This window comes from Nicotiana sylvestris, chromosome 12, assembly GCF_000393655.2.
Source record: "Nicotiana sylvestris chromosome 12, ASM39365v2, whole genome shotgun sequence".
NCBI lineage: Eukaryota > Viridiplantae > Streptophyta > Magnoliopsida > Solanales > Solanaceae > Nicotiana > Nicotiana sylvestris.
In genome coordinates, this window is record NC_091068.1 from 28,547,706 (window position 1) to 28,574,845 (window position 27,140).

General features: G+C 37.5%; 2 protein-coding genes across 2 annotated transcripts; one reads left to right on the top strand and one right to left on the bottom strand.

The window, feature by feature from the left end:
• Positions 1–9,179: 9,179 nt before the first annotated feature.
• On the bottom strand, positions 9,180–9,632 carry LOC138882838 (uncharacterized). Its single transcript, XM_070163473.1, has one exon. It carries the CDS (start codon positions 9,630–9,632, stop codon positions 9,180–9,182), a length of 453 nt encoding a protein of 150 aa, XP_070019574.1.
• Positions 9,633–13,900: 4,268 nt separating this feature from the next.
• Positions 13,901–14,995, top strand: LOC138882839 (uncharacterized). Its single transcript, XM_070163474.1, has one exon. It carries the CDS (start codon positions 13,901–13,903, stop codon positions 14,993–14,995), a length of 1,095 nt encoding a protein of 364 aa, XP_070019575.1.
• Positions 14,996–27,140: the final 12,145 nt, after the last annotated feature.

The following is a 27,140-nucleotide window of genomic DNA, read 5'->3' on the forward strand; positions in this document are numbered from 1 at the left end:
CTACTGAATTTTGAGGGCTTGAACACTATTGATTTGATACGAACTATCTGCAGTCCCCGGTCTTAGACCAGTATTCAAAACTAGGGTAACACAATTACTCTTACCTTATTAAAAATCTTGCCATAAAACCCACTTCGGAAAAAAACCGGTCTAAGGAAAAAAGAGTGCAACACATGCTTTTAGACCTAATCCTTATATTTGACTCCGACTGAGTACCTGCATGGGTTAGCTCAAAGCATACTAAATCTCAAAAAAGATTATGTTCATACCTTCGCAGTAGTATCGGTTTAAGTGTGCCATATTTAGTTGTTGGGTAGTTGTACACCATTCCCGGACTCGAGCTGGTATGAGCCTTTCTCGGTTATACCGGTGACTCTGTATGGTCCTTCCCAGTTGGGGCCTAGTTTCCCATCATTCCGGTTCTTGGTATGCAGTGTAACATTCCTCAATACCAAGTCCCCGACTTGTAAATGTCGAAGGTTTCCTTTCGGTTGTAGTAACTCCCTATTTGTTGCTTTTGGGCCGCTAATCGGAATAGGGTGGCTTCTCGCCTTTCTTCTGCTAAATTTAAACTCGTGGTCATGACCTTGTCGTTTGATGCCTCCGTAGAATAATTGAACCTTAGGCTCAGTTCTCTTACCTCTATCGGTATCAAAGCTTCTACGTCGTAGACTAGAGAGAATGGTGTTTCACCGCTACTCGACTTCGAAGTTGTTTGATATGCCCATAGGACCTCGGGCAAAATTTCTTTCCATTTTTTGAGTTAGTCAATCTTATCTTTAGGTTCTGCAGTATTGTTTTGTTTGTTGACTCCGTTTGACCACTCTCACTTGGGTGGTAAGGTGTTTTAAAAATCTTTTTGATTTTGTAATCTTAAAAAAACTTATTAATCTTGTCGTCGATGAGCTGCCTCCCGTTGTCAAATGTAATCTCGATTGTTATCCTGAAAATGCATATTATATGATCCCAGATAATGTCGATGACCTTCTTTTCCCTAACTTTCTCGAATACATGTGCTTCAACCCACTTGGAGAAGTAATCGGTCATAAGTAAAATGTACAGGGCTTTGCTAGGTGCCCACGATCTCCATTCCTTATTTCAGAACGACTAAGGGGAAAGGATCAGGTGAAGCATCTCTATCGGTGGGTGTGAGCACGTGATTTTTGTTTACGCGACAATCACTCCTAAAGAAATATATAAAAAAAATAGTTTTGTTGTACGATTTTTGGATTTTATGTAGCACTTTCGGCAGTTATTTGTAGTTTTATTTATGATTGTTTAGTTTTGTCGAACAAAATACAAAAAATATATGTCGCATGTGAGTTTAGGATGTCATTTTACTATTAGGAGGTAATCAAACTACAATTTGGTTTTAAAAGGAAAATCATAAAAAATATACGTCTTTTATTCTATTTGTTGTTATTAAATGATTTTATTTTAATTAAATGTTTAATGTGAGTGTTAATTGTTGTTTGAGTATTAATTAATATTTGTATGGTTTTATTTTGATTTTAAAATTTAGTTAGGAATTTTATTTAAATCAAAAGAAGGAAAAAGAAATGAGTTAAATCGGAATTGGGTCATTAAATTGGACCTAGAATCAGGCCCAAAAACACTGTTGTGCCCGGTCCAGGTCAGTTTGGCCTCAAGGGGTATCCCAACGATGTCGTTTTGGTCATGCCTGATCTGGGCCGTTGATCTCAGAATGATCAACGGCCAAGATCACATCTCCATACCCACATTTAAACCCAACCCATTCAACTCCGGACCAACCCAACCCCTTGCATTTGAAACGACACCGTTCCTCACCAGCTGAAAAATCCTGGCCCTTCATCTCGCTTCATCCAACGGCCAGGATCTGATCACTCACTAACTATACAAATCCAAAACCTTACCCCACACCTCCATCCAAACACCCCCCCTTCATCGTCCCAAACACGGACCTTCCAAACCCTAGTCGCCCCTGTGCACCTTCACCGTAAACCCGGCGGCAAGGACGCCGGTGACCACCATCTTAACATCCTAGGACCACCTCGACCCCCTGAACACAGATCCACTAACCGTGGGTCTCGAATCCTCCTCCACCATCTCGAATCTTCATTTGAAGATTCGAGCCGGACCTCGACCTACACCAAACCACCCCAAATCCATGCCAGGCACTCCCCTGACCTCCCTCATGGCCAAACCTGGTTTGGTTTGGTCCGAATCCAACTAGGACAACCTGAATCCCAAATCTGCCCTTAGGAACCCTAGAAGTCCTGAGTCCGATTTTTGTATGTTTGAACCAGAAGATTAGGGTCTAATGGACCTTAATCGAAATGTTCTCAGTTGAGAACACTTCGATTAAAGTCCGTTCAACCCCAAGAAAGGTCGATTCAAATCCGAGACAGGGTCTTCTGATCTTTTTTTTACCTTAAGGTATTTCTGCTTTCCTTTTTTCTTGTCAGTTCATTTTTGTTTGTTTGTTTTGTTAATATTTGTTCATGTGCCTAAATGGTAGTTGATTTGTTTTGTGTCGACTGTTCTGTCCACCTTGCCCGAACCTCTGTATTTGGTTGAGTCTTTCTTCATTTACTGATCGTGTGTATGTGTGTAAACTATACAATTGACTGAAATTGAATTTGGTCGATTAATTAGTTTCCAGGACAACTTTGTTTGGTCAGTACAATTTGAATCACATGTTAATACTGTTGGATTCTGATCATTGGCTTCGATTGTATGTGTTGTGATTCGTGTAGTCGATTCGATATATGTCGTCAATCAATTTCAATTGGAATGATAGTAATTCGACTCATGCTATTTAATTTGATTTACTGAAGCATTGTGGATCAGCTTAGTTGTTTATTGTCACTGTGTATTAGTATGTTAGCTAAATCAGAAAACATTTAAGGATTGATTTATAGCTGCAGTCTAGGATAGGTCTCAGATTTTAGTTTAATTGATGGCATTGTTTACTCATTTTCAACCTTGGGCAGCATGTGCATTGCAGTGTAATGGACAGCATGTGCTATCAAGACATACTCCTGCTGCCCATACCTGTTTAAAATAATAAGAGAAAGGTCCTTATAATAATGAGAAAGAGGTTGTCAGGAGAATCTCATGGGAAGGGTTTTATTTTATCTTTGAGTGGAAAAACAACAGGAGAACATGGGAGGGATTTGAGTCTGTCTAATAGGCTGTTTTGAAGGGCTTGATGCTAGAATAAATAGAGGAGGGTTCCATTAGTTAAAAAAAGAAGAAGACAGAGATAGAGACAGAAGCTAAAAACTGGACAGAAAACAGTCCTGAATTCGAAAGGAGAGGATTCAGAAATCAGGGAGGGAGATAGGAAAAGGAATTTCTGCCGTTTGATTGATACTAAAAACCTTGCCTTTCCTCACCATTTTCTGTTTGGAAATCAGCATTAAGCTGCCATTTGTTCTGTCAAGCTTAGGGTCCTTCCTTGGGTGTTTGAAAATTCAGAAATCTGCTTCCTTTATTGTGTCCGGATTCACCTATTTTTGTCTGTCTGAATGACATTGGTATCCCCTAGTCCTAACCGAGTCTACTGAGTGTGATTTATTTGGTTACTGGGTATTGTTTCATTGGGTTGTTTCTGGTTTGTCCATCGAAGTTTGATTCTGCCATTCTTGTACCATTGCTTTGCTGCTGCCACTGCTGTTGTATTGGTTATTGGTTTTGCTAGTCCTGCTGCACTACTGCTTTGCTGACTTCTTTTCTATTCAATTGTAAACATTTCCAGGTACACACTTCTGAAACTATGGTTTGATGTAAGCTTGAACTGGAAGTTGAGTTGAAATAAACAAAGAAGCGAAACATCCACTTGTTTTTTTTAATATCTGTGTTTAAGATGTAGCAATAGGATAAAAATGATTCAATTAGTTTATATTTGTTTGGGCTCATGCTAATCGTATTCGTTTTTGTGTTAAATTGGGGCATGTTCGAACCAATATGGACTGTTAAGTAGTATGTTGGTATACTGATAGACGTATACCATGTATTTAGCAACATGGTTTAACCTAGCTGACACAGGCGGTATAATGCATAATCTAATAGGTGTCATGTGTACCCTATCGGACCTTTGGATTGTTTAAGTTTGCTATGGCCCGGTTCAGTTCGCTTTTAAGAAACATGCACCTCGCATAAATTTTCGTATTGTGTTAGTTAATACCAATTGTTTAGCAATATATGCCAACTCTCTTGTTTGAATTCCCTGTTTCAATGTAGGTCTAATAGTGTAGATTAATGATTAATAGCATCGACTCACCACTTAAATGAAGCGGCTAGCAATTTTAGGGAATCGGTAGGCTTTACAGGTTTGGGAGTACAAATCAACGCTATAGGGTTGAGAGCTTTAATCTAAAAGGCGTGAATCTAGCAAGACGATTTAACGTTTAGATCTAATAAACTTTCGGATAAGCACTAAGAATTAAGGTTAATGTTATTTTGAGTAGTCGAAAATAATTGTTGGTCTATTCACATAATTATGCGGAGTCAACCTAGTTATAGGATAACTAATCTTCTTTGAATATATTATTTTGTCGATTTTGTATTCACTTATAATTTCAAATTTTAAGTAATGTTCTTTTCTATTAACATTCGTCTTAACCTAGTATGTAAAATGATGTGCTTGTAGCATGTAACTAAATAAGATCTTCCTTTTGCTCCCTCTTATTTTTAAAAACAAAAATTAATGGAAATGTAGTCACTTTAGGATACCTTTAAAATAAATGAGATGAGCCTCGCTAAATAAAAAATGCATAGACCGCGGGGCCCTTCATAAATGTACATGTTAAATACTTAGAATCTGGGATGGGTCATTTAGCGAATTTCATGACCCTCCCCAAAAATAACGTGATAGTCTCTTTAGGCGCATTTCAATAATGTTACTTTCTTAAATTAGGGTGCGCATTTATGTGACCCAACTTTAAATCTCAACGGAGTCGAAATGTGTTAACAATTACGGGTGCATTGATTGTGACGTGATTCGAGATGCATTTTCACGGCGTTGCAAGTCTATAAAAACAAATAATAATAATAAAAGCGGTTTAAACTTAATAAAAGCACATAAGTCACAACATGTATTCGAATCAGATATTTAGCCATTATAATAATTTAAGCGACCGTGCTAGAACCACGGGATCCGAGGGTGCCTAACACCTTCCCTCGGGTCAACAGAATTCCTTACTTAGAATTTCTGGTTCGCAGACTTCATTTGGAAAAGTCGAAAATTTCCTCGATTTGGGATTCAAGATAAACCGGTGACTTGGGACACCAAAAGCCAAACCTTTCCCAAGTGGCCACTCTGAATTAAATAAATAATCTCATTTCGAATATTGTCACTTAAATTGGAAAAAATCCCTCGCCTATCTTACCCTTCGGGGCGGGCGCGCAAAAAGGAGATGTGACAGTGGGTAGATCATCGGGGTGTGCCTTTGACATTCGTTACACTTTTGAACAAAGTCTTTCGCATCTTTTTCCATCCCGTTCCAGTAATAACCTACCCCGATCAATTTTATAACCAAGATTCAGCTCGCGAATAGTTTTAGCAAGTACCCTCGTGGACTTCCATCATCACATAGTTGGTCTCCCTGGGACCCAAGCATCTCTCTAGCAGCCCAAAGAATAATCTTTGGTATAGTTTTCCTCCAACCAAGCTAAACTTGGCAGCTTTAGTTCGTAGGGCCCTCAATTATTTGGGATATGATGGTAATTTCCCTTTCTAAATGTAGTATATGTATTTGTTTCTCCAATCCCAAGTCAAGCTTGTTGAGTTCACCTCGGCGTAACCTTCCTCTATCATCGAGTTCATCAATTGCACCACCGCTCCAGAATTGAATTCATTAGGGCCGACTGAGGACTGTAGATTAGCCAACGCATCGGCCTCATTGTTCTGATCTTGGGGTACATGTTTTAGCGTGCATTCCTTGAATTGATGTGATGTTAATGGAAAACTATCCAAGTATCTTTGCATCCAGTCTTCCTTTACTCAAATGTTGCATTGACTTGGTTAACAACAAGGAAAGAGTCACACTTGACTTCGATCACCTCAGCCGCTAGGCTCTTATCCAGTTCTAGACCTACAATCACAACCTCTTATTCCGCTTCATTGTAAGTCAATTTCACACTTCTAATAGACTGCTTTATTGCATTACCCGTGGGTGGTTTTAATACTATTTCTAACCCAAAAACCTTTTGTGTTAGAGGTACCATCTGTCAATAGGGTCTAGACCCTCGAGCTAGTCCGACAGGTAAGCAATAATTCTTTCTCGACCTCGGTGATCAAGGCCCGCATAAAATCGGCCACGAAATCTGCCAAGATCTAAGACTTTATAGCAATTCAGGATTTCCGCTCAATATCATACCCGCTAACTTCTACAGCCCATTTTGCAAGTCGACTTGAGAGCTCGTGTTTATGCACAATATTCCTTAATGGGTATGAGGTCACGACACATGTGGGGTGACATTGAAAGTACGGTTTTAGTTTCCTAGAAGCACTTAGTAATGCGAGCGCTAATTTCTCTAAGTACGATTACCTCGTTTCGGCATCGCCTAAGGTTCTACTAACAATATAGATAGAAACTCCTTACCTTCTTCTTCTTGGACCAGAACAACACTTACTGCAGCCTCGAAGACTACCAAGTAGAGGTATATCTGCTCCTTCACAGTCGGGGTATGCAAAAACGGAGGGCTTGATAGGTATCGTTTGAATTCTTCTAAATCCTGTTGATATTTTGGGATCCAAGAGAAGTCATTCTTATTCTTTAGTAATGAGAAAAATCGGTGACTTCTGTCCAACGAATCGAAATAAATCGGCCCAATGCAGCTATATGCCTGGTCAATTTCTATACCGCCTTGATGTTGTCAACTAGGGTGATATCTTTTATGGATTTTATCTTATCCAGGTTGATCTCTATTCCCTAGTTAGACACCATGAAACAGAGGAACTTTCTGAGCCGACTCCGACGGCACACTTCTTCGGGTTCAGCTTCATGTTGTATTTACTCAGTATGCCGAAGGTTTCCTGTAAATATTTCAATGGTTCTCTACTCGCAGGGACTTAACTAACATATTGTCAACATAAACCTCCATTGATTTTTTTATGTGTTCCTCGAACATTTGGTTAACTAGGCATTTTTATTTATTATTATTTTTTTAATCAATTCAACTAGGCACCTGGCTAGTTTATATATATATATAATCAACAAACAAACACATTGTAAGGAGGTATTAAGAGATGAAAGACATAAAATTTGACGATTACATAATTCCTATTACCAGTGTTGAGTAATGAACTCACCACTGGTATCACAAAATGTATAATAAAAAAGCTAAGATAATGAGTTATAAAAACTAGTCGTTGAAGCCCATAAATGTTGTTGTCTTGCTCCAACTTCCTCTTCACGACCATATAAGCCCATTCTATTTGCACTGTCCAGATGTAGAAAGTCTGCTTGTTGCAAAAGAAACCTAGTTCCATATCGATGTTTGTCCTGCTCCACTGCTTGCCAAAATAGTCCATATCACCTTGCAAAATTAGTACTGTACATATGATGATAATGTGAAGTTCCCTAACTTGCTCTTGTGATGTCATTATTTGAGCCAATACATTCCAGTGTAGCTCAAGAATATCCGTAAAGTATTGCCAAAATTGCCATGTCAATTGCCCCATCTAGAATTGCACTATGCTATTTTTAGGCCAATTTCGTGTGCATTCCCTGTGAATCTTGCTGAGTTCTTTGCATGATTTAATTTCTGGGTTATTAGAGAGTAGTGATGCATTGGGTTTTTGGCCCTCAACACAACCATTTTACCCAGAAATCTTTGCTAACTTTAGCAATTTGAACGATGAGTCATGTGAAAAAACTGGGCATTAGAATTGCCCCTTCCTGTCCTTGCTACTATGCTTGTGCTCATCCATGATTCCCTTTCAATGGAATGAGCATAATGTACTAATACCACTAATTTAAGGTTCGTCAATAGATAAGGCATAGCCATAGTAATGTCTCCTGCAAAAAATAAAAATTCATTAGTGAAAAAATTCATTACCACGTTACCTAGCCATTGATACGTGGCACATACATTTTTTTTTCGAAAGGCATCATGTTATACAATAGGTGCCGAATTTAGTTATAATAGAAGTCTTCACTTGGTCACCCGGGTCCATCCGTATTTTGTTGTACCCGGAATAGGCATCGAGAAAACTCAGTGTCTCGTGCCCGCCCGTTGCATCGATCATTCGGTCGATGTTAGGCAAAGGAAACGAATCCTTTAGGCATGCCTTGTTCAAGTCCTTATAATCTACACATATTTTAAGTTTTTGTTTTTATTTTTTAGGTACAACCACTATGTTATCTAGCCAATCCGGGTATTTAATTTCCCGAATGGAACCTATTTTCAAGAGTTTAGATACCCCGTTTTTGATGAAAGCGTATTTAATTTCGGACTGAGGCCTCATCGTCTGTTTGGCCGGGTGGTATTTTGGATCCAAGCTTAATTTGTGAGTTGTCACCTCCGGCGGGATCCCTGTCATATCTAAGTGTGGTTAGGCAAAATAATCAGCATTAGCTTTAATGAAATCAATAAGTTTTTTCCTGAGCTCGGGGATTAACCCCGTGCCCAAGTACCTTTATGTCGGTAGATACTCAATCACTATGACCTATTCCAGTTCCTCAATCATTGGTTTGGAGGCATCGATATCATCGGGTGTTATGAAGGATCTTGGTACCCCGAAATCATCTTCCTCATTCGTTGAATGTTCCTTCTATTTCTCCGGCCCAGTCAAGGTTGGGACCGATGATTGCTACTTGGTGCCTTTCTCTTCGACCAGTCCCTTACCTTTTGATGTTGTGATTGCGGGCACTAGGATCCCTTCCTCAACAGCAAACATCTCCTTTTCGGCCTCTTGTTCCTCATAGACCATTTTGATTCCGCATGGGGTGGGAGACTTCAACACCTAATGCAAGGTCGAAGGCACCTCTCTAATGCTATTAACCCATGGCCTCCCGAACAAGGCATTATATCTCATGTCCCCCTCGATTACATAGTATTTTATTTCTTGGGTGGTCTCGGTCGTGTTTACCGGTAGGGTTATTTCACCTTCATTGTATCGCATGCCATGTTGAACCCATTCAATAGTCGTACTGCCAGTATGATTTGGGCCAATAACCACAGTAGTTCTACAACTCTCCATCAGATGATGTTTGCTGAGCTACTAGATCAATTAACACACGCTTAACTCTAGATTTATTAATAAGTACGGATATTACCAATGCATCGTTGTGAGGTTGAATGATTCCCTCGGCGTCCTCGTCGCTGAACGAGATGGCCCCCTTCAGAATATAGTCTTGAGTGCCTTTTTCCCTTATGATAGAATCTTTGGTGCATTTTATCGTTGGCCCTTGTGGGACATCTACTCCCTTGATGATCATGTTGATCACATGTTGAGGCTCTTCCTGCTTAATTTTTTTGTTGGCGTCCCTGTTTTTGAAGTGATTTTTGGCTTGCTCACTTAGGAATTCCCAAAAATGCCCATTGTTGAACAGACAAGCTACTTCTTCCCTTAGCCGTCGACAATCCTCAGTCATGTGACCATGGGTAACGTGATATTTACATATCAAGTTATGATCCATTTTTGCGGGAGCGGACTGGAATGGCCTTGGCCATTTAGTCTCCTTGATCTGATTGATGGCCGACACTATACTCGATGCATCCACGTTGAAGTTATAACCTGATAGTCTTGGGACTTCTCTGTCCCCGAGTGATCAGTCGAAACCGTTCTACTAAACCTTGGTTGCTAGAACTTGGTCATTTCTCATATCGTTCCTGGTCGGGTGGAAACCAGGTCCGTTTCCCCTTATATTTGAGTTGTATGGCTAGAACCGATCTCAGGGTGGCTTCGCCTCCTGATCTACAATTCTTTTAGACATGTCGTTCACTCTATTGGGGTAAACAGACCCCGACGGAGTTCCCGGATGGCCATCCTCGGCTCTAATATTTGATTAGTACCTATTGTGAACATCGCCCCAAGTAATTACCGTGTACTCTACCAAATTTTGCTTCAATTGTTGAGAGGAAACGGAACTTTGGGGGTTGAGTCCTTAATAAATGCCATAATGAACCAATTACCTACAGCCAGGGTAGGTCCATCCGTTCCATTTGGAACCTCGACACGAACTCCTTATACATTTCATTGTCCCCTTTCTTGACTTTGAAGAGGTCCGATTTCCTTTTTTCGACCTTGATAGCGCCGACATGGCCTATAACAAAGGCATCTGTAAGCATAGCAAATGAATCAATAGAATTTGAAGGTAAGTTATGGTACCATATCATCGCTCCTTTGGACAAGGTTTCCCCAAATTTCTTCAGCAACATAGAAACAATCTCGTTCTCTTTGAGGTCATTGCTTTTATTGTGCATGTGTAAAAAGTCACATATTGTTTGGATCTATGGTCCTATTATGTTTGGGAATATCGAGCATTCGAAACCTCTTTGGAATTGGCTTCGGTGCTGCACTCGGGGGAAAAGGTTTCTGAATGAACTTTTTGGAATTCGGTCCTTTCAATATCGGAGGCGCTCCCGGGATCTGAGCGACCCTTAAATTGTAAGTCTCCACCTTCTTATCATTTGTCTCTATCTTCTTTTCGTCAGATCCACCTGTTTTGTTAGTTCTTTGAGCATTTTCATCACCTCAGAAGGTTCCCTGGGTCTGCACCCATCTGGTTCCATGACAATCCATTCTTCTCTCGAGCATCTTCTCCAACCCGCTCTGGTTCGACTGTGTTCTATGCTTGATTTTGACTCTACAGTTGACCTATTGCCACTTATTGTGCTTGTAACGTTTCAAAAATCAACTGTAAGCTAACTTCATCACCTCCTCATTCGGGCGCTTCTCGAGTCAATGGTCTGGATTTCCCGCGAACGCTATTTTTGGGATCAGCTGGTAGGTTGATATTGTTGGCAACCTATGAATTGGCATCGACTAGGTCAGCGATCACTACAAAAAAATAGTCTATTTGCGGCAGTTTTATTACGGGGGTTATTATTAACCTCCCCAAATTGTATCTAATTAGGGGGGGGGGGTCTTATTAACCTCTGTAGTGAAATCCAATTTGCGGCGTTTAGAAACCTCCGCTAGCCTTAGAAAAAAGGCACCCGCTAGTTTTTTTTTTTTATCTTTCCCTCTTTTTTTCAGAAATTTCCGCCAACAATAGAAATCTCCGCTCGTCACTCTAACGATTTAGGGTTCTCTTTCCAAATTATTTCTCCTCCTGAAATGGCAAGTTCTTTTTCTCTCTTTAATCTTGTCTTTCACTCTAACGATTTAGGGTTCACTCTAAGTTGCAATTTAATGTGATATTCGATTGCGAATTTTTTTTTGCGAAATATTTGTGCATTGCGAAAATTGTGCGAAATCATTCTCTGCATTGCGAAAATAGTTGATATCCGATTTTAATTCCTCTAAGTTTGATATTTGTGCGATTTTAATGTGAATTTCAGCAATTACAACTCGAATAGAAGCGTGTTTGTCGTCGAATCTCATGACAAAAGGTACAACTCGAATTGGAGCTCTCTGCCCTCTCCTTCCTAATCTGTTTATATCCGATTTTAATTCCTCTAGGGTTTTGATTACGTTTTCCTAATATCTAAATTTCAGTAGTTTCTGCATGTGATTTGATTTAGGTTTCTCTGCTCCAATTTCAATAATTTTTGCATGTGATTTGATTTAGGTTCTCTCTGCTCCTTTTTTGTTATAGAAGAAGAAGAAGAAGGTTTCTTCTTATTTCTGATATGATGAACTAAGAAGAAAAAAGCTACTAAGAAGAAGTAGACAATATTCAGTTTTTATAATTTTCCCTCTGTTTGTATGAAGTTGTTGAAAGAATTAGAGGGTTTTATCTTCTAAACTCATTCTATGATTGGAAAAGAAAGTATAAAGATTGAATTGTTGTTCTCATATTGTTATTGTTGTATTTTAGTAGTAACTGCTAATTAATGTTTATTTATGATTCAAGTTGATACATATTTCATTTAAATGCAAAGAATATCGGTATTCGAAACTCAATTTACTGAACTGTTCGACGAGGCTGCCTCTGAATTAGTAAGTGACGTTTTGAGCTGAATTTGTGTACATCTATACCTCTTGAAGACGTCCAGTAGAGCTAATAGATATATTTGGTTTACAACAGATGAAGAATTATGAGAGTAGGACTAATATCTTGGTAAATGTAATTGGTGTTTGTTATAGTCGAAAACTTTAGCAGAATTGTCTTTGATAAAGTATGCTAAAAAATGAATATAGGACAAGAGTATTAGATAGCATTGTTTAATATGCTGGACCTTTCTTACAACTAATTATTATCCACATAGATCAAATAAAATGGGGCAAAAATAGATGATTGAGTGTATCAGAAACTATAAAGAATGAAAGAATATTTTCTATGAAAAAATAACTGATAAGTATGAAGAATCACTTCATGAAATGTTCTCACATCTCTGGTTGGGATCTTGGTTTTTCCTTTAACTATTTGTAAATTGAGTTAATAACGACTCAATTAACAAGACTCAACGTTCAAAGTAATTGCTAATGATGAGATTTAGATGGTTGGCTTTGTAGATTTTCTACTATAGACTTGCTTCTTAAGGCTTATGAGATGGAGTATTGCTGTTTTGGTTATCATTCTCTTAGGAAAAATTATCAATACAGGTGAGGATTCCCTTTCTGCTGTGGGGTTTTTGTGTTGTTCCTCTTCTATAAAGTCCCTTAGCATTGGTCCATCTGTTGAATGATAATAATGAAGATAAAGCTGTATTTATGTTCCATGGTAGCAATCAATCACATTCAATTTTATGTGAGATTTTATGCCGGGACTGTTTTTCCTAATCCTTCAACCAAACGACCTCTAAGTGAATTAACAACATTTTGGTGTGGGAACTCTGAAAGAGATGTGCTTTTTAGCATTTATATTCAAATGTGTATATGAAGGCAGATGTGTGTGAAGCTAGATGGAAAAGTACCATTTGATATTTAGTTGGCAAAAGAGTTTGTTAAGTTTCTCTAATATCTACATGTGCTCTGTGGAAAAGTATAAGTTAGTGTCACTGAGGGAGCATGTCAGTCATGCCCTTACTTGTGTAAGCAGATGTAGCACAGCTATTGGAAACACATCAAAATTTTAATGTGCTGCTTGAGCATGCATTTTTGTGGTGTATGTTTATTTTCATGGGTAAGATTTGGTACGAAAGTCCTTAAAAGATTTAGTATTGAAGTATCTATTATTGTTTGCAGAGTGCATGAAATTAGTTGTTGCTTCAAGCAACAAATTGCAGGTCCTGGCTAATGAAAGACCTACTTGTGTGATTCAGTAGGCATCGTAAGCCTTTTCTTTTAATCTCATAGGTGCCTTAAGCTTTTGTTCTGCGCTTGTTTAAAGTTGTGGATATCCAGGTTTTCAAGAACATTAAAGAAGAATTAGGGCAATACTCATTCTCAACCTTTTAAAACAGTTTTCAAACCTTAAATTAGTCCATAAAAGAATGACAAAACAGTTCAGATTTGGCCAGACTCATCCCACACTGAACCTTCCTTATAGCTAGCCAAGAAACACATTGATATTTCCTATAGTACTCTTAGTTTAGTAGTATAAATTCATCTAAATATGTTCTCATTGTTGTTCATGCTAGATAGCTAGCTAACTTTACATTCCCTTTTATTTAGCTTATAAAATTGTAAAGTACGTCTCTAATCTTATAAAATTGACAAGTTACTAAATTATTTTTCCTCCTGAAAATCTTGTAGGTTGTATCAAACTCTTCTGGTTAGAAGAGTCGCATACTAACCTGATTTTGGGTCATTAGCTGCACTTCTCAAAGGTTTCAGATCTTTTCAAATACTTTTTCAATGGATAAATCTTGGACTCGATTGCCAAGGAACACAAATGAATATTTGTTTGGTTTGAATCAACTTTTAGATTTTGCATTTAAAAATGGAGCTATAGAAGATAGAATAAAATGTCCATGTCCTAAATGTGGTTTAGTGAAGTGCTTGACTAGAGAGATAGTGTTCGATCATTTAATCTGCAAGCCATTCCCTCAAGATTATATCACTTGGATTTTTCATGGCGAAATAAATGTGTTGCAGAACTTTAATAACATAGAGGTCACTCAAGATACACTACTTGCTGAAAATCCAATGGACTTATTGATTAATGAAGCATTTCAGGGCTTAAGACATGAGAGTATTGATGTATGTTCATCACTAGCAGAGAGAGAAGAAGAAATGATAAATGATATGCCTGTACCAAATAGTAAAGACTTTTTTGAGTTGCTTAGAGATGGAAGTCAAGAATTGTATGAAGGTTCCAAGTACTCAAAGCTAGAGTTTTTGTTAAAGTTGTATCATATAAAGAGTTTATCCGGGTTAAGTGACAAGGAAATGACTATGATACTAGATCTATTGAGAGATGCATTTAACTTTGCAAGTATCCCTGATTCTTTTTATGAGGCCAATAAAACCATCAAAAAGCTTTGTCTTGATTATATAAAGATAGATGCTTGTCCAAATGAATGCATGTTATACTGGGGAGATGATGCTAATGAAGAAACATGCAAGTATTATCACATTTCTAGATGGAAGCCTAATGAGAGGGGCAACAATCATCACGTGCCTGCTACAAGTAAGAAGAAGAAGAAAAAGCCTGCAAAAATTTTGCGTTACTTTTCATTAAAACCAAGGTTGCAAAGATTATTCATGTGTTCTAAGACTGCAGAGCATATGAGATGGCATACAGAGTATAGTAACAAAGATGGAATAACGAGGCATCCTAGAGATGGTGAGGCATGGAAGAGGTTTGATACAATCTTTCCTGAATTTGCTTCTGATCCTCGAAATGTTCGATTAGGCCTAGCTAGTGATGGTTTCAATCCTTTTGAAACGATGAGTACTAATTATAGTATTTGGCCTGTGATTTTGGTTCCATACAATCTTCCACCTTGATTGTGCATGAAGCAACCAAATTTCATCCTCTCAATGATCATTCCAGTATGGCGGGTAATAATATAGATATATATTTACAACCCCTTATTAAGGAGTTGAATGAGATGTGGTATGAAGGTGTGGAAACTTGTGATTCATCGAAGAATGAAATCTTCAAAATGCGAGCAGCTCTTATGTGGACAGCCAGTGATTTTCCTGGATTTGATATCTTATCTAGTTGGCACACACATATTGGTTTGGCATGCCCCTCTTGTAATTTTGACGCAAAACCTTGTCGACTTCCTCACAGTAGAAAATGGTGCTTTATTCGTCATCGTCGATTTTTGGCAAGAAATCACAAATTTAGATTGATGAGGCATCATTTTATTGGAGATGTGGAGGAGAGGAATCCGCCGAGGAAGTTATCGGGGTCAGACATTTTGCAACAAGTGAAAGAAATCGATGTTACATTTGGAAGGCCAGTAGAGTTGAATGCTAGAAAGAAAAGAAATAGACAAAGAAAAGATGGGGAAGGTGCAACCCGGCAGTGGAGAAAAAAAAGTATATTCTTCAATCTTCCATATTGGGAATTCAATTCCAGAATAAGAGCTAAAATGGTGATAAATGGTAATTCAACATGTTTTACTTTATTTAAACTTGCAATTATTCCTATTTAGTCAAGTTATTCTGACTTGATTTTTCATTTATAGATGGCTGAATCTGGACAATACCCTGGACGAGCGCAACTCTATCTTGCTACTCATAAGAAGTAAGATGGGTCATATGTTAATGAAGCAGCAAGAGAAATATGCGTAAGTTTCTACTTGTTAAAAGCTTCATCCTAACAGACACTTCAGTACAATTCTTGGGTAAATATGCTGGGTAACTAACTAACTAATAGGAGGAGTCAAATAAAATCTGTTACGCTGGCTAGGCTGGCAATGGAAAGATGAGGGGAAAAAGCTTCATCCTAACTAGGAAGATGGGTTTAGCTCTTGAGACTGGCTAGGCTGGCAATAGAAAGATGAGGGGAAAAAGCCGGAAATACTCAAGAATGCTCCCTTTTCTCATTTTAGTTTACGTCACACTACTTGTCATGACATCTACATGTGCTATTTCTTGACTGGTAGAAGAGTATAACTAAACAAATGAAGGCTTTAGGCCACCCATCCAATATGTTACTGTCACAAAAATAGTTGGAAGTACTAGCTCCATTGGTAAATCACCCACAATTCGCGCAAAGTAGTAAGACGAAAGGCGATACATGATGAACGCTCCCTTATAAGCATTGGCCTCTCTTGTGGGAATGCAAATATGGCACTGAATAGAGGAAAAAATCCCCAGAATATTGAGAAGAAAAATAGTAATCCCACCTGTTGGACACAACCTTGTTAGGAACTTTTTTTTTTTTGCCAATCTGTACGAGAGCAATTAGAATGAGCAGTCAAAAGAGTAGTCCAAATATTATATATGTCACTAAAGGTACTCATTTCTTAGATATTTGGAAAATGAAGTGTTATAGGGTAAAATTGAGAAAGTCTTAACTTCTATACAAATATTATGGTCATGACATCTACATGTGCTATTTCTTGGCTGGTAGAAGAGTATAACTAAATAATTGTATATTTTTTGAGATTACCAGAATGATTTTTCTGAGAATAATTGTATATTTTGTTTTCAAAGTGACTAAAGAATACATTGTCCTTATGTTGTCAATTACTAATTGAAGTTATGACAGTGAATTTTGTGTATATTATATTTAGGAAAACATTGAGCTAGTTGTAAGTCAAAGCGCCACAGATGAGTCTGAAGTTTTCACCAAATGATGCCGTTGGTAAGGTGCTAGGAAAAGAGCATTCTGGAAGGGTAAGGTGCTTGGGGTTAGGAGCTATCCCGAGTAAAGTTTTTAGACAAACAAGACGTCGTTTTGGAGGTGTAAATTCTTCCAGTTGTGATAATGGTTCATGTTCGTCCCAATGTGAAGAGAAGTACAATCAGATTGTAAATGCTCACAATCAAAGCCAAGAGAACTGTGCTCAAATGATGACTGCACACCATCAAATGATGAATGCTTTCAAGACATGTATGATTATGAAAGAAGGGACAATACCTGAACAGTTTGCTGGAATTTTCGTTTCTCCTCCTCCGGCAGCGGTAAATAAAATCTAGCTATATGTAGTTTTTTAATTTGAAAAACTAAATAAAAAAACCTTTAAGTGCTTTTTATTTCTTTACAACCAAGTGATGCAGCTACCGGATCCATTTCACCTATGGGCATAAGAAGATCATCTAGTGACAGTAATCTTAATGAAAATCATTGAATTTCTTTGCAAATGTAATAGATGATTAAGTATGATAATGTACTTGAATGGTTGAACTAGATATTGTGTTTAAGTTTAGTTTTTTAGATTAATGACAATACTATCTGTCAACTGCTTATGATTCTATAATATATGGATGTTACTTAACATTTATGCATCTTTAGTATTATGTTAATGCCTCTTAAAATTTATTTAATATGATTAAAATATTATATTAGAAAAACAGGTATTCCCACAATTACCCCCGCCAAAAAAAGTCTTCATGGAATAGGGGAGGTTACAACTGCCATTAAATAAACAAATTGAGGGGGTTAAAGCTGCCGCGAAATAGAGTTTGCCATATTTCGAAGATATATTGCGGAGGTTTAACCCCCGTTGAATATTTTTACAAGTTACGCATTGATTAAAATTTTAATTTGTGTGGGTTAAACCGCCGGAAAATAACCTCCGTTAAATGGTTATGGCGGCCTGTAAAAAACTGCCGCAAAATGATAGTGGCGAACCTTACAGCTGGGATTTTTAAGACCGCCGTAAAACGTGAAATACCCTTCGCAGATAGGCTATTTTTTTGTAGTGGCGATAGGGACACCATTAGGGTCAATAAGGGGCACGCCATTGCTTGGTGCCAAATTATTGTTTTCATCGTGGTGGCCTGACTCGGCGTCAACATTCAAGTGAGCAGACTCAGAATTTGACATTTTGAATAGATCTGAAATCAAACTTCAAAGAGCAAGCATAAAATAGGGTGTGTTATAGAGATTCGTATTAAACTAACACTGTTATCCTTGGCCCCACGATTGGCGCCAAACTATTTACCCTTAAAATGAGTAACAATTGAATTTGTACATGGTTTAAAGGATATGTGAATTAATTTAACACGAATAATCTAAGAACAACAAATAATTGAATTAAAGAGAAACAAAACGATCAAACCTAACGTGATGGAACGATTAAGCTTGGCTTTAAATTGAACGCTGAAATTGTTTTCGATCGAGCCCTCGAGACGGGCTCGATTGCAGCTAAATAAATAAGCAGCTAAAGAACAATTTGAACAGTAACTAGAGAAAAAATGAAGTTTTTTGCTTTGATATGCGTGCCAACAATGGTTAAAAAATAAAAAGGCTCCCCCCTTTATATCGTAGAAAAGTTTCAATCCTAGTACACGTCTAAATAAGGTAAAAAAAATTTCTTACAGTAATATGTGATACATAGTTAATATCTGACGAGATTTGTGCCTTAATATCCGGCTGGGGGTGGATATTTCAGCCCCAAGTTTGTATGTCCTTTCTAACTGTCATTCCTTTAGCCTTGGTTCTTCACTTTGGTTGAAGTCAATTCTTTTCATGTTTGGCCATATTCGATTCCTGGCGCACCATTCGTCCTCCCCGGACTCTGATCTTTGGGTGCCCTCGGATTACCCGAGACTACATTAGACTGCGATATCTTTTCGTTTCTTTACCGAAAATTCAGAAGTAACTTTATCCCGATTTTACCCGTACACAACTAGGAATATAGCTTCTGGGTTTTAGTAACCAATGCGTTTTTGGCTCACTTAATTAGGTCAACCCTATGCAAATAAATAATTATAGATATATACATTATATATAAAGTAATAAAATACTTAAGGCCGGAGAAATTACACAACTATTGGAAAATCCCCTAAATAGTTGTGTTACATATTCAGCAAAGATATAAAGAATCCCTAAGGTTCGCAACTTCAAGCCTTAATCTTAGCGTAATTCTCTTCTTGCTAGCTCAGAATTAAAAGGCCCCTTCTGGTTGGTGAATGAACTTCTGCGAAAGAGAACTTTTGCGAAAGATTCCTGAAGAAACTCTACACCGTTTTTTGGGCCAGAAGAAAAGTGAAGGGGCTCTTGTTTCTAGCTTCTAGGAAGTATGTAGTCTGTAGAACTTTCAAATTGTCCATTCTGGACCTAGGTCCGTATAATTTTAAAATACGTGGTCTTAGACTTGTTTCCTTATATTATTCAGCACCTCTCCCACACTTTGCCAATATAAGATTTGCCTTGGATATTTCATATACCCTCTTAGGAACTCAGCTTCCTCGTTGAGATTTGCTCCACCATCACCTCAAGATGTGAGATTCGTCTAAACTCAGTTGAATGCTGAGATTTGTCCTCACCATCACCCAAAGTTGCATGCAGCGTTCTAATATCATGAAGAAAATAGCAATTCGAAGACAAAGTTCTTGGTATTTTCTGTATATGTTTTTGTATGGATTACAAGCTTATGCTATGGGGAATATATACATGTACACATGAGGGCCATAAGGAGTCCTACCAACTGGAATCTCTATCATAACGTAGTTGTGTTTATCACAATCCTTATTATATGAGAGTTTTACAGATTACATACTTCATAGAAGCTTAGTCATAATAACTAGGAATACATACAAGACGGTAAAGGTTAGGTGCGCAATCCTAACCAGGTTGTCCTACAGTTACAGTGAGTACATCGGAAAATTCGTTGTGTATGTATGCTTGAACAAATAAGCTACAGTCTCCCCTACCAGTCCTCTGAAGACAAAAGGAAAAGAAAATAAATGGAAAAAATTTACCAAACCTCCGTAAATAGATACATCAAATAAGTATGAAAAAAGTAGCCAATGCAGTTGAAAATGCAAAAACTGTTAATTAATCTATGACGTAGTTTAGCTTGAAGTGGCAAAGGGTTTGACGTTTGTGGTTTTGAATTAGTTATGACATTTTTGTAACTATAAAAATATATCACCAAGGATAAACGAGATATTTAAGGTTAAATTATTTTTAAATATTAAAAAATAAAATTTTATTTGGAACGGATTTAAAACATAGTGACATATAAGTGGAATAATGAAGTATATATAATCAGTGCGGGTGAATTTATACCGTATAAATTATGTATTAAAAGCTTATTTAAATTTAAATCCATAGATGTTCATCGACCCCCATCATATATTTTAGTGTATAGATGAAATGGCTTGTCTACTACTTGCACGGTCAAGTGTAATTTCTTTCGCCACAACAATTTAATTATTTTTTAACTTCTAAAATATGTTTATTTTTTTATTTTTTTTATTTTTAACTTTCTAATTTTCACAAATAACAACATTATACCTAATGTATTCCCACCGTGTGGGATCTGGAGGTAATATATATGCAAGTCCTTACCTTTTGGAGGTAAATAGACTGTTTTCTATAGACCCCGGCTAAAGAAAAACATGTCTCGGCAGGTTTGAAAAAGAAAGACAGTAGTGAGAAGCCACGTTGAAAATAATGACTGCAATAGCAACAAAACAACGGAGCAATAGCAATAGATTGTACACTCTAGGAGCTTTGGCGACTCATAGGCGATTTTGAGGCAGTTTGCATCGCGAACCCTCCCATGGCCAATATGGCCGACGGCCAGCCATCCTCCATGGTTGGTCCGCCTCCTTCTACCACCCTGCAACCTCTAAAACCTATTCCTAACCCTAATCCACCATTAGATTACTCAAACATCCTAAAACCTAGTTCATTAAATGCCCCCATCCAGTCAATGTCGAACCAAAAGATCTGACCAAATAATCCCAATAATATCCTTTCTTCATGAAGAACCTTTGATGCAGTGGAAAAACTCAGAAGTGAAGCGTATGAACAATAGTGAAAATCTTGACTTTGCTATTGTTGGCAAGTTTTCATATGGATGGCCGGAGATTCAAGAACTTCGCAAGTTGATTCCTAGTTAGTGTGGGATTAAAGATGAAGTACAAATTGGATTACTTTGTTATAGTCATGTTTTGATTAGGTGTACCTTGTTAGAAGATTATGTGAATGTTATGTCCAAAGATGCTTATTATGTTAAGGCCCAAGATGGTTATGAATACCAGATGAGGCCTTTGAAATACGATGTTTGGTTTAATCATGATGAGGAGACTTCAATTGCAATGGCATGAATTTCTTTCCCTACACTTCCACCAACATTCTTTGTGAACGAATCATTGTTTTCATTGGTTTCAACTGTTGGGAAGCCGTTACACTTAAGACCTTGCTACATAAAATAAGACAAGACCAAGTCGTACTTATGTGAAAGTTGAGATTGATTTACTTGCAGGCCTACCCAAAAGAGTACAAATTCAAGTGCTTAATAAAACTATTGGAGAGGTGAGATCCAAGTGGGTTAAAAAATTCAATATGATTACATGCCTAGATATTGAAAGGAGTGTAGATTACAAGGACACTATGAAGATGATTGTAGGAACTTACATTCTGAATTAATGCCAGTTGTTGCAAAGGAGGAAGGTGAAGTCATTGATAAAAGGCAGGAGAAGTTGTATAACATTGATCCACCTCTTAAGATGCTAACTAGTGGCAATGTAGTTGGTTATTCTAATGGTAAGTGGACACAAGTTAGAGCCAATTTGTATAAAGACCAAAGGTGATTTTCAAAAGGAGGAAATAACCGGAAAGGCATTGGTGAGTGCAGAGCAAAATTCAACGAAGATTGTTGAGGCAAAGGGTAGTGAGGCGGCTGGGAAAGAGGTTATTCATTTCGAGCACCAAGCTAACGATCCAGTAAATACCAATAACATGTTTGCCTTGTTAGAGGAAGATGAAAGGGAAGAGGAGAATAAAAGCAAGAATGGAATAGTGATCAATAAGGAGAACAAGATGAATGTTGTGGCAAAAAAGGTAACAAATTCTAATCCTAATACTGCTGGAACGCTAGTTCAAACTTCAAAGAATCAAGGGATACAAAATGCTGCCAAGGAATATTCTCCTAATCCTTGGTCAGCAAGGATTGAGGAGACAAATAAAAAGGAGACTTCTATTGAATGAGTTCACAGGAGATTTGGTACGAGCAAGGAAGAGCTGAAAGAGCTCAATGCCAATGTAAACCACTCGTGTCAAGATATTTCATCACAATCTATTGATGATTCTGAAAGTGGAAACTAATGAAATTACTTCTAGTAGGGCTTTATGGAGTGATGAGGTAGAGTTAATGGAGAATAAAATAGATGGAAACAATGTTGGGAATCAAGCACAAAAAGGTGAAGAGGAGAATCGAACAAATAGCCTAATCCTGGCTCCTACAGTAAACCCTAATGGTCTTCGACCCAGGGTTGAAGAGGATTTGAGCCACACGATGAATTTGGATTAGCAGGGTAGCTTGAAAGATTCACAAATACATGTTGAAAAAGGTCTAGGTAGTGTACCACAACAACGATCTTCAAATCAAAAGCAATCCAATGGAACAATAAACCCTAGCTTGCCTGCTAGGGTTAACTGTGAAGCAATAAATGAAAATCGAGATACATGAGCTGTTGGCAAGGTTCAGAGTGATCAAAGGAAGATTTTTACTGATATAGTTAGATCAGGCAAACAATTTAAAATAGGCAAGGCACCTTGTCACGACCCAAAATCCACAGATCGTGATGACACCTAATCCGACCCGTTAGGTCAGCCAATTAACAGTTAACACAATTCTAATAAAATAAATTTGATCAACAATTGATATATCTTGATTCCAAACAACATTCCAAGGACTGGTAGTACAAGACATGAGCTACTAAGACTAGATTATGGTAAAACCGAATATTAAATAAATTCAACTTCTATTTGAAATGTACTTAAACAGAATTCGACTCTAGAACTACCCAGGGGCAAGTGTTAGCCACATCCAGAAGGTACGAACATCTTAATAGTCAGCTCCTGACATCACCAGCAGCTCTGCTCAAAAATCTGCACGCAAGGTATAGAAGTGTAGTATGAGTACAACCGAACACATGTACTCAGCAAGTATCTTCACTAACATCGGTAAAGTAATGACGAGGCTTTTTAGTTAAAAGACACTCACTAATATAACTTGTATAGAAGACTAGCAATAGAACAATACTAGAACATAACAGAACAGCGTACAAGGAAACAATTATGCGAAGCAGTAAATGATTTCTAGAAGACCACGATTAATATTCCTCAATATCACGACCAATCCTTTCCTTAGAGCGATAACTAAAAATCATAGTAATAAATCCATAACTTTCATAGTGTGAGAAATATACTCAAGACATTAAATCCAAGGTCACGACAACACCCTTCGTGCATTTATCTCATCCTCACAAAATATACAAGTAACAGTACCAAACAGATGAAAGAAATGCCGATAAAAGTAATGGCAAGGTAGGAAACATATGAAGGATGACATCAATTAGGAAAGAAGAGCATAATTTTACCTAACTAGCATGGTAGAAGGCATAGATGTAGATATAACAAATAAGAGGGGAACGCATGATCTTTATAAGCTAACAAGTAGAGGCATCAATGGCTAACATGGTAGAAAGCTTATACTAAAGTGCAATAAACTAGATACGACGTGGTTATAGATATAAGAGTAGGACGGAGGCATAGTATTTGCAAGTTAAACAAGAAAAATGCACGGACAACCCAACAACAATTGAGATAGAGAACAATGACAGAACAACAACGACAAGTCACATTGGAAACATAAGTGCAACAATAACAACTCAAGGTAAAGGCATGAACATATACACAAGGAAAAGATATCATAACATAATGCATGTCTCTCGTCCTCGCCTGCACGGAAATACCCTTCGTTCCATGAACTCGTGATAATATAAAAGCATGATGATATAAATGAAATAGCACGGCATTACCGTTTATGCTTTTACTATCATCCTCGCATGATAATGTAAATGAGATTGGACAATATAAATGAAATGGCACGGCATTACCCTTCATGCTTTTACTCTTAATGAAATGGCACAACATCACCCTTCATGCTTTTACTGTCAAATAAAATGGCACGATATCACCCTTCGTACTTTTCACTTTTATTGACATGATAAAACATATGAAATGATACGGCATAACCCTCCGTTATTTACACTCTCCCTCACATGATAATATAGAAGCAATGACATGACATCTCCCTTCGTGCTTTACACTCTTCCTCACCAAGCATATGTATATCAATGAAAAATAAGGTAGGAAGCAAAAATAACATCAAGGAGAGTGGTTAAACAAATATTCCAAATGAACCTCAATCACAACTTTCAAGCCAACAATAGATCAATAAACTCTCAAGACCCTTATTGTTCAAGTATTTCAACAAAACACAAGAATGATCTACAACTCGAGTATAGAACGTAATATCTCAAGAATAACGGCCATAGCAATGTATTAGTGATTAAGTATGATGAAAACTGATTTGATATATTAGTCTTTTTCAAAATTCCGTCAAATTTTAATCAAGTTATAATAAAATAAATCTTGGTTTCTAACATTTAATTCTGTATTCTTAGTAATCTAGAAGTCAAGTAAGACATGAAACAAGAAGGTCACATAAATCTACAAGGAACAATTAATCATATAATTTACCCCCCCCCCCATCATGATTAACCCTAACACATGCATATATGCTCATCACCTCATATATGCATCACCCCCATATGTAGCAAACAATGGCAATTAGTTGAAAAGATTTCTCAAGCAAAGCTAGGCAAGACACTTACCTCAAACAAGCCAAATTGATACGAAGCAAGCCAAGCGATGCTCCAAAAATGTCATCCCGCGCGTACCAACCTCCGAACGGCTCGAAACTAGCCAAAAGTAACTCGAATACATCAAATCATGCCAAGGATACAAACCTAAGTGATAAATGTTGAATCATTAATCAAACGAGCCAAAGTCAACCAAAATGTTAAACCCGACCCGCACCTCGAAATCCGAAAAAACTCACAAAATCTGACAACCTATTCAATTATGAGTCCAACTATACTAGTTTTACTCAAATCCGACTCTAAATAGATGTTCAAAACTCGAAAATTCACTTTATAAAATGTTAGACAAAACCCCCCAAATTTCACTTTGAAATCATCAATCTAATGACAAAAATAAAGATGGATTCATGAAATATGACCAAAATCGAGTATAGAACAATTACCTCAATATATATGGTGAAAATTGCCTCCAAACAACTCCCAAATCCGAGCTCCCAACTCAAAATAGGACCAATGTATAAACCCTCGATATCAAATATTTTTGCCCAGCTGTTGTGCCTCGTTTTATGTGCCAAACAATCCCGAAACTCGCTTTTGATGCCTTCAATGGATTTCTTGTGAAATTAAGTTAATTTATGGTTTTGAATAACTCCATTTGACTTTATAATGAAGGAGATATGTTGGTTTCAATATTTAAAAAATAGTGCAGATTTTTAAATACGAAGTTAGTGACAATTTCGTAATTAATCTGAAAAATCTAGCAACTCAATTCTTAGTAAAATGACCATAAACTCCTCATACGATGTCCAATTTTAATGATTCTTTTGCTATGGCTCCGTAATTATGATACAGATATAATGCAATCAATCAAAATAGAAATCACAGCTCATTTGTTTAATGTGGTACTATTTATACTTGAAGAAACGACGTTAGAACATAAGAAAAACGAGCGCAACACAACCTAAACCTATCAGAAACTCACCCGAGCCCCTCGAGACCCCATAAAGACATGCCAACAAGTCCCATAACATAACACAGACCTACTCGATGTCTCAAATCATGCATAACAACACTGAAACGACGAATCGCACCTCAAATCAAACTTAATGAACTTTTGACTTCCAAAAACGCGCACCGAACCATATCAAATCAACTCGAAATAAACTCAAATTTTTCACACAATTCCTATTACATCATGCGGAGATACTCATGCCCTCAAACTACCGAGTAAAGTGAAAATGCTCAAAACGACCGATCAGGGCGTTACATTCTACCCCACTTAAACATGCGTTCGTCCTTAAACGTACCAAGAGTCGTTCCAGGGCCATAAACTCATAGTTTAACCTTACCATGCACATACCTAGGGTGATCCCATGTCACCCTACTCCATATAAGCCTGCCAACACAACATAACTAGAGATCCTTACTTCAACCTTAGTTCGTAAATTTTAGAATCCAATTCCAACATCCGAAACTCATTACAAGACCCGAATCTCGAATATACATATTGTGTAAGTCTGAACAGGTTGTATTAAGTCATAACCATAACCCAAGATGTAATCACATGATATGCCCCATCACTCAGATACTCACAGTAGTAACCGATGACCATCATGGCTGCCCAAAAACAAATCGAGTACCAGTAGTAAACCTCATATCAAATAAAACCCGTTCAAAATCTTCGTACACTGTCAATGATGAAAGAAACACGCAAAATCTCTTAACCACTCATCTGATCAATAAGCCAATAAGCTCATTTGTCCGACCAGGGCCATTGCCCAAATCGTTAGCAAAAATATGGTATCATTCTTCCGGACATTCCTTATCCCAATACGATAGTGAAAATCTCATGTCTAGAAACCTCATCCCAACTAATACAAGTAGCCCAACTGACAAGTCCTACTAAAAACTATATGGATCCCCACACAATGCGGTCACGTACACCTACAAGTAATAATTTAGACATGATAGATAATAGTAAGAAAGTTAAATAAGAAAGCTACTAAGTAGTTAAATAGGCAGGGAAATTCATAACATTTTCCGATAAACTATTTTCAACAAGGTGAAAGAAAAATACACGAAATAAGCATAAGGAGTTATATTTTATCACAGCACCATTGCGGCGATCAACTCGATCTCATTATATCAATCCACATAAGGTACCCATCGAGCCATAATACTCGGGCTTACTGGTTGCATGCATGTCATCATCAAGCACGATAGAGTGCAGAAAATATAACTATGGTAAAATGATTAGGCAAAAATAATACTGAGTAAGACAAGCACAACTATGGTGCAATAAGCAAGTCAACATCACAAAGACCATCTCGCCCATAACGCCATAAGG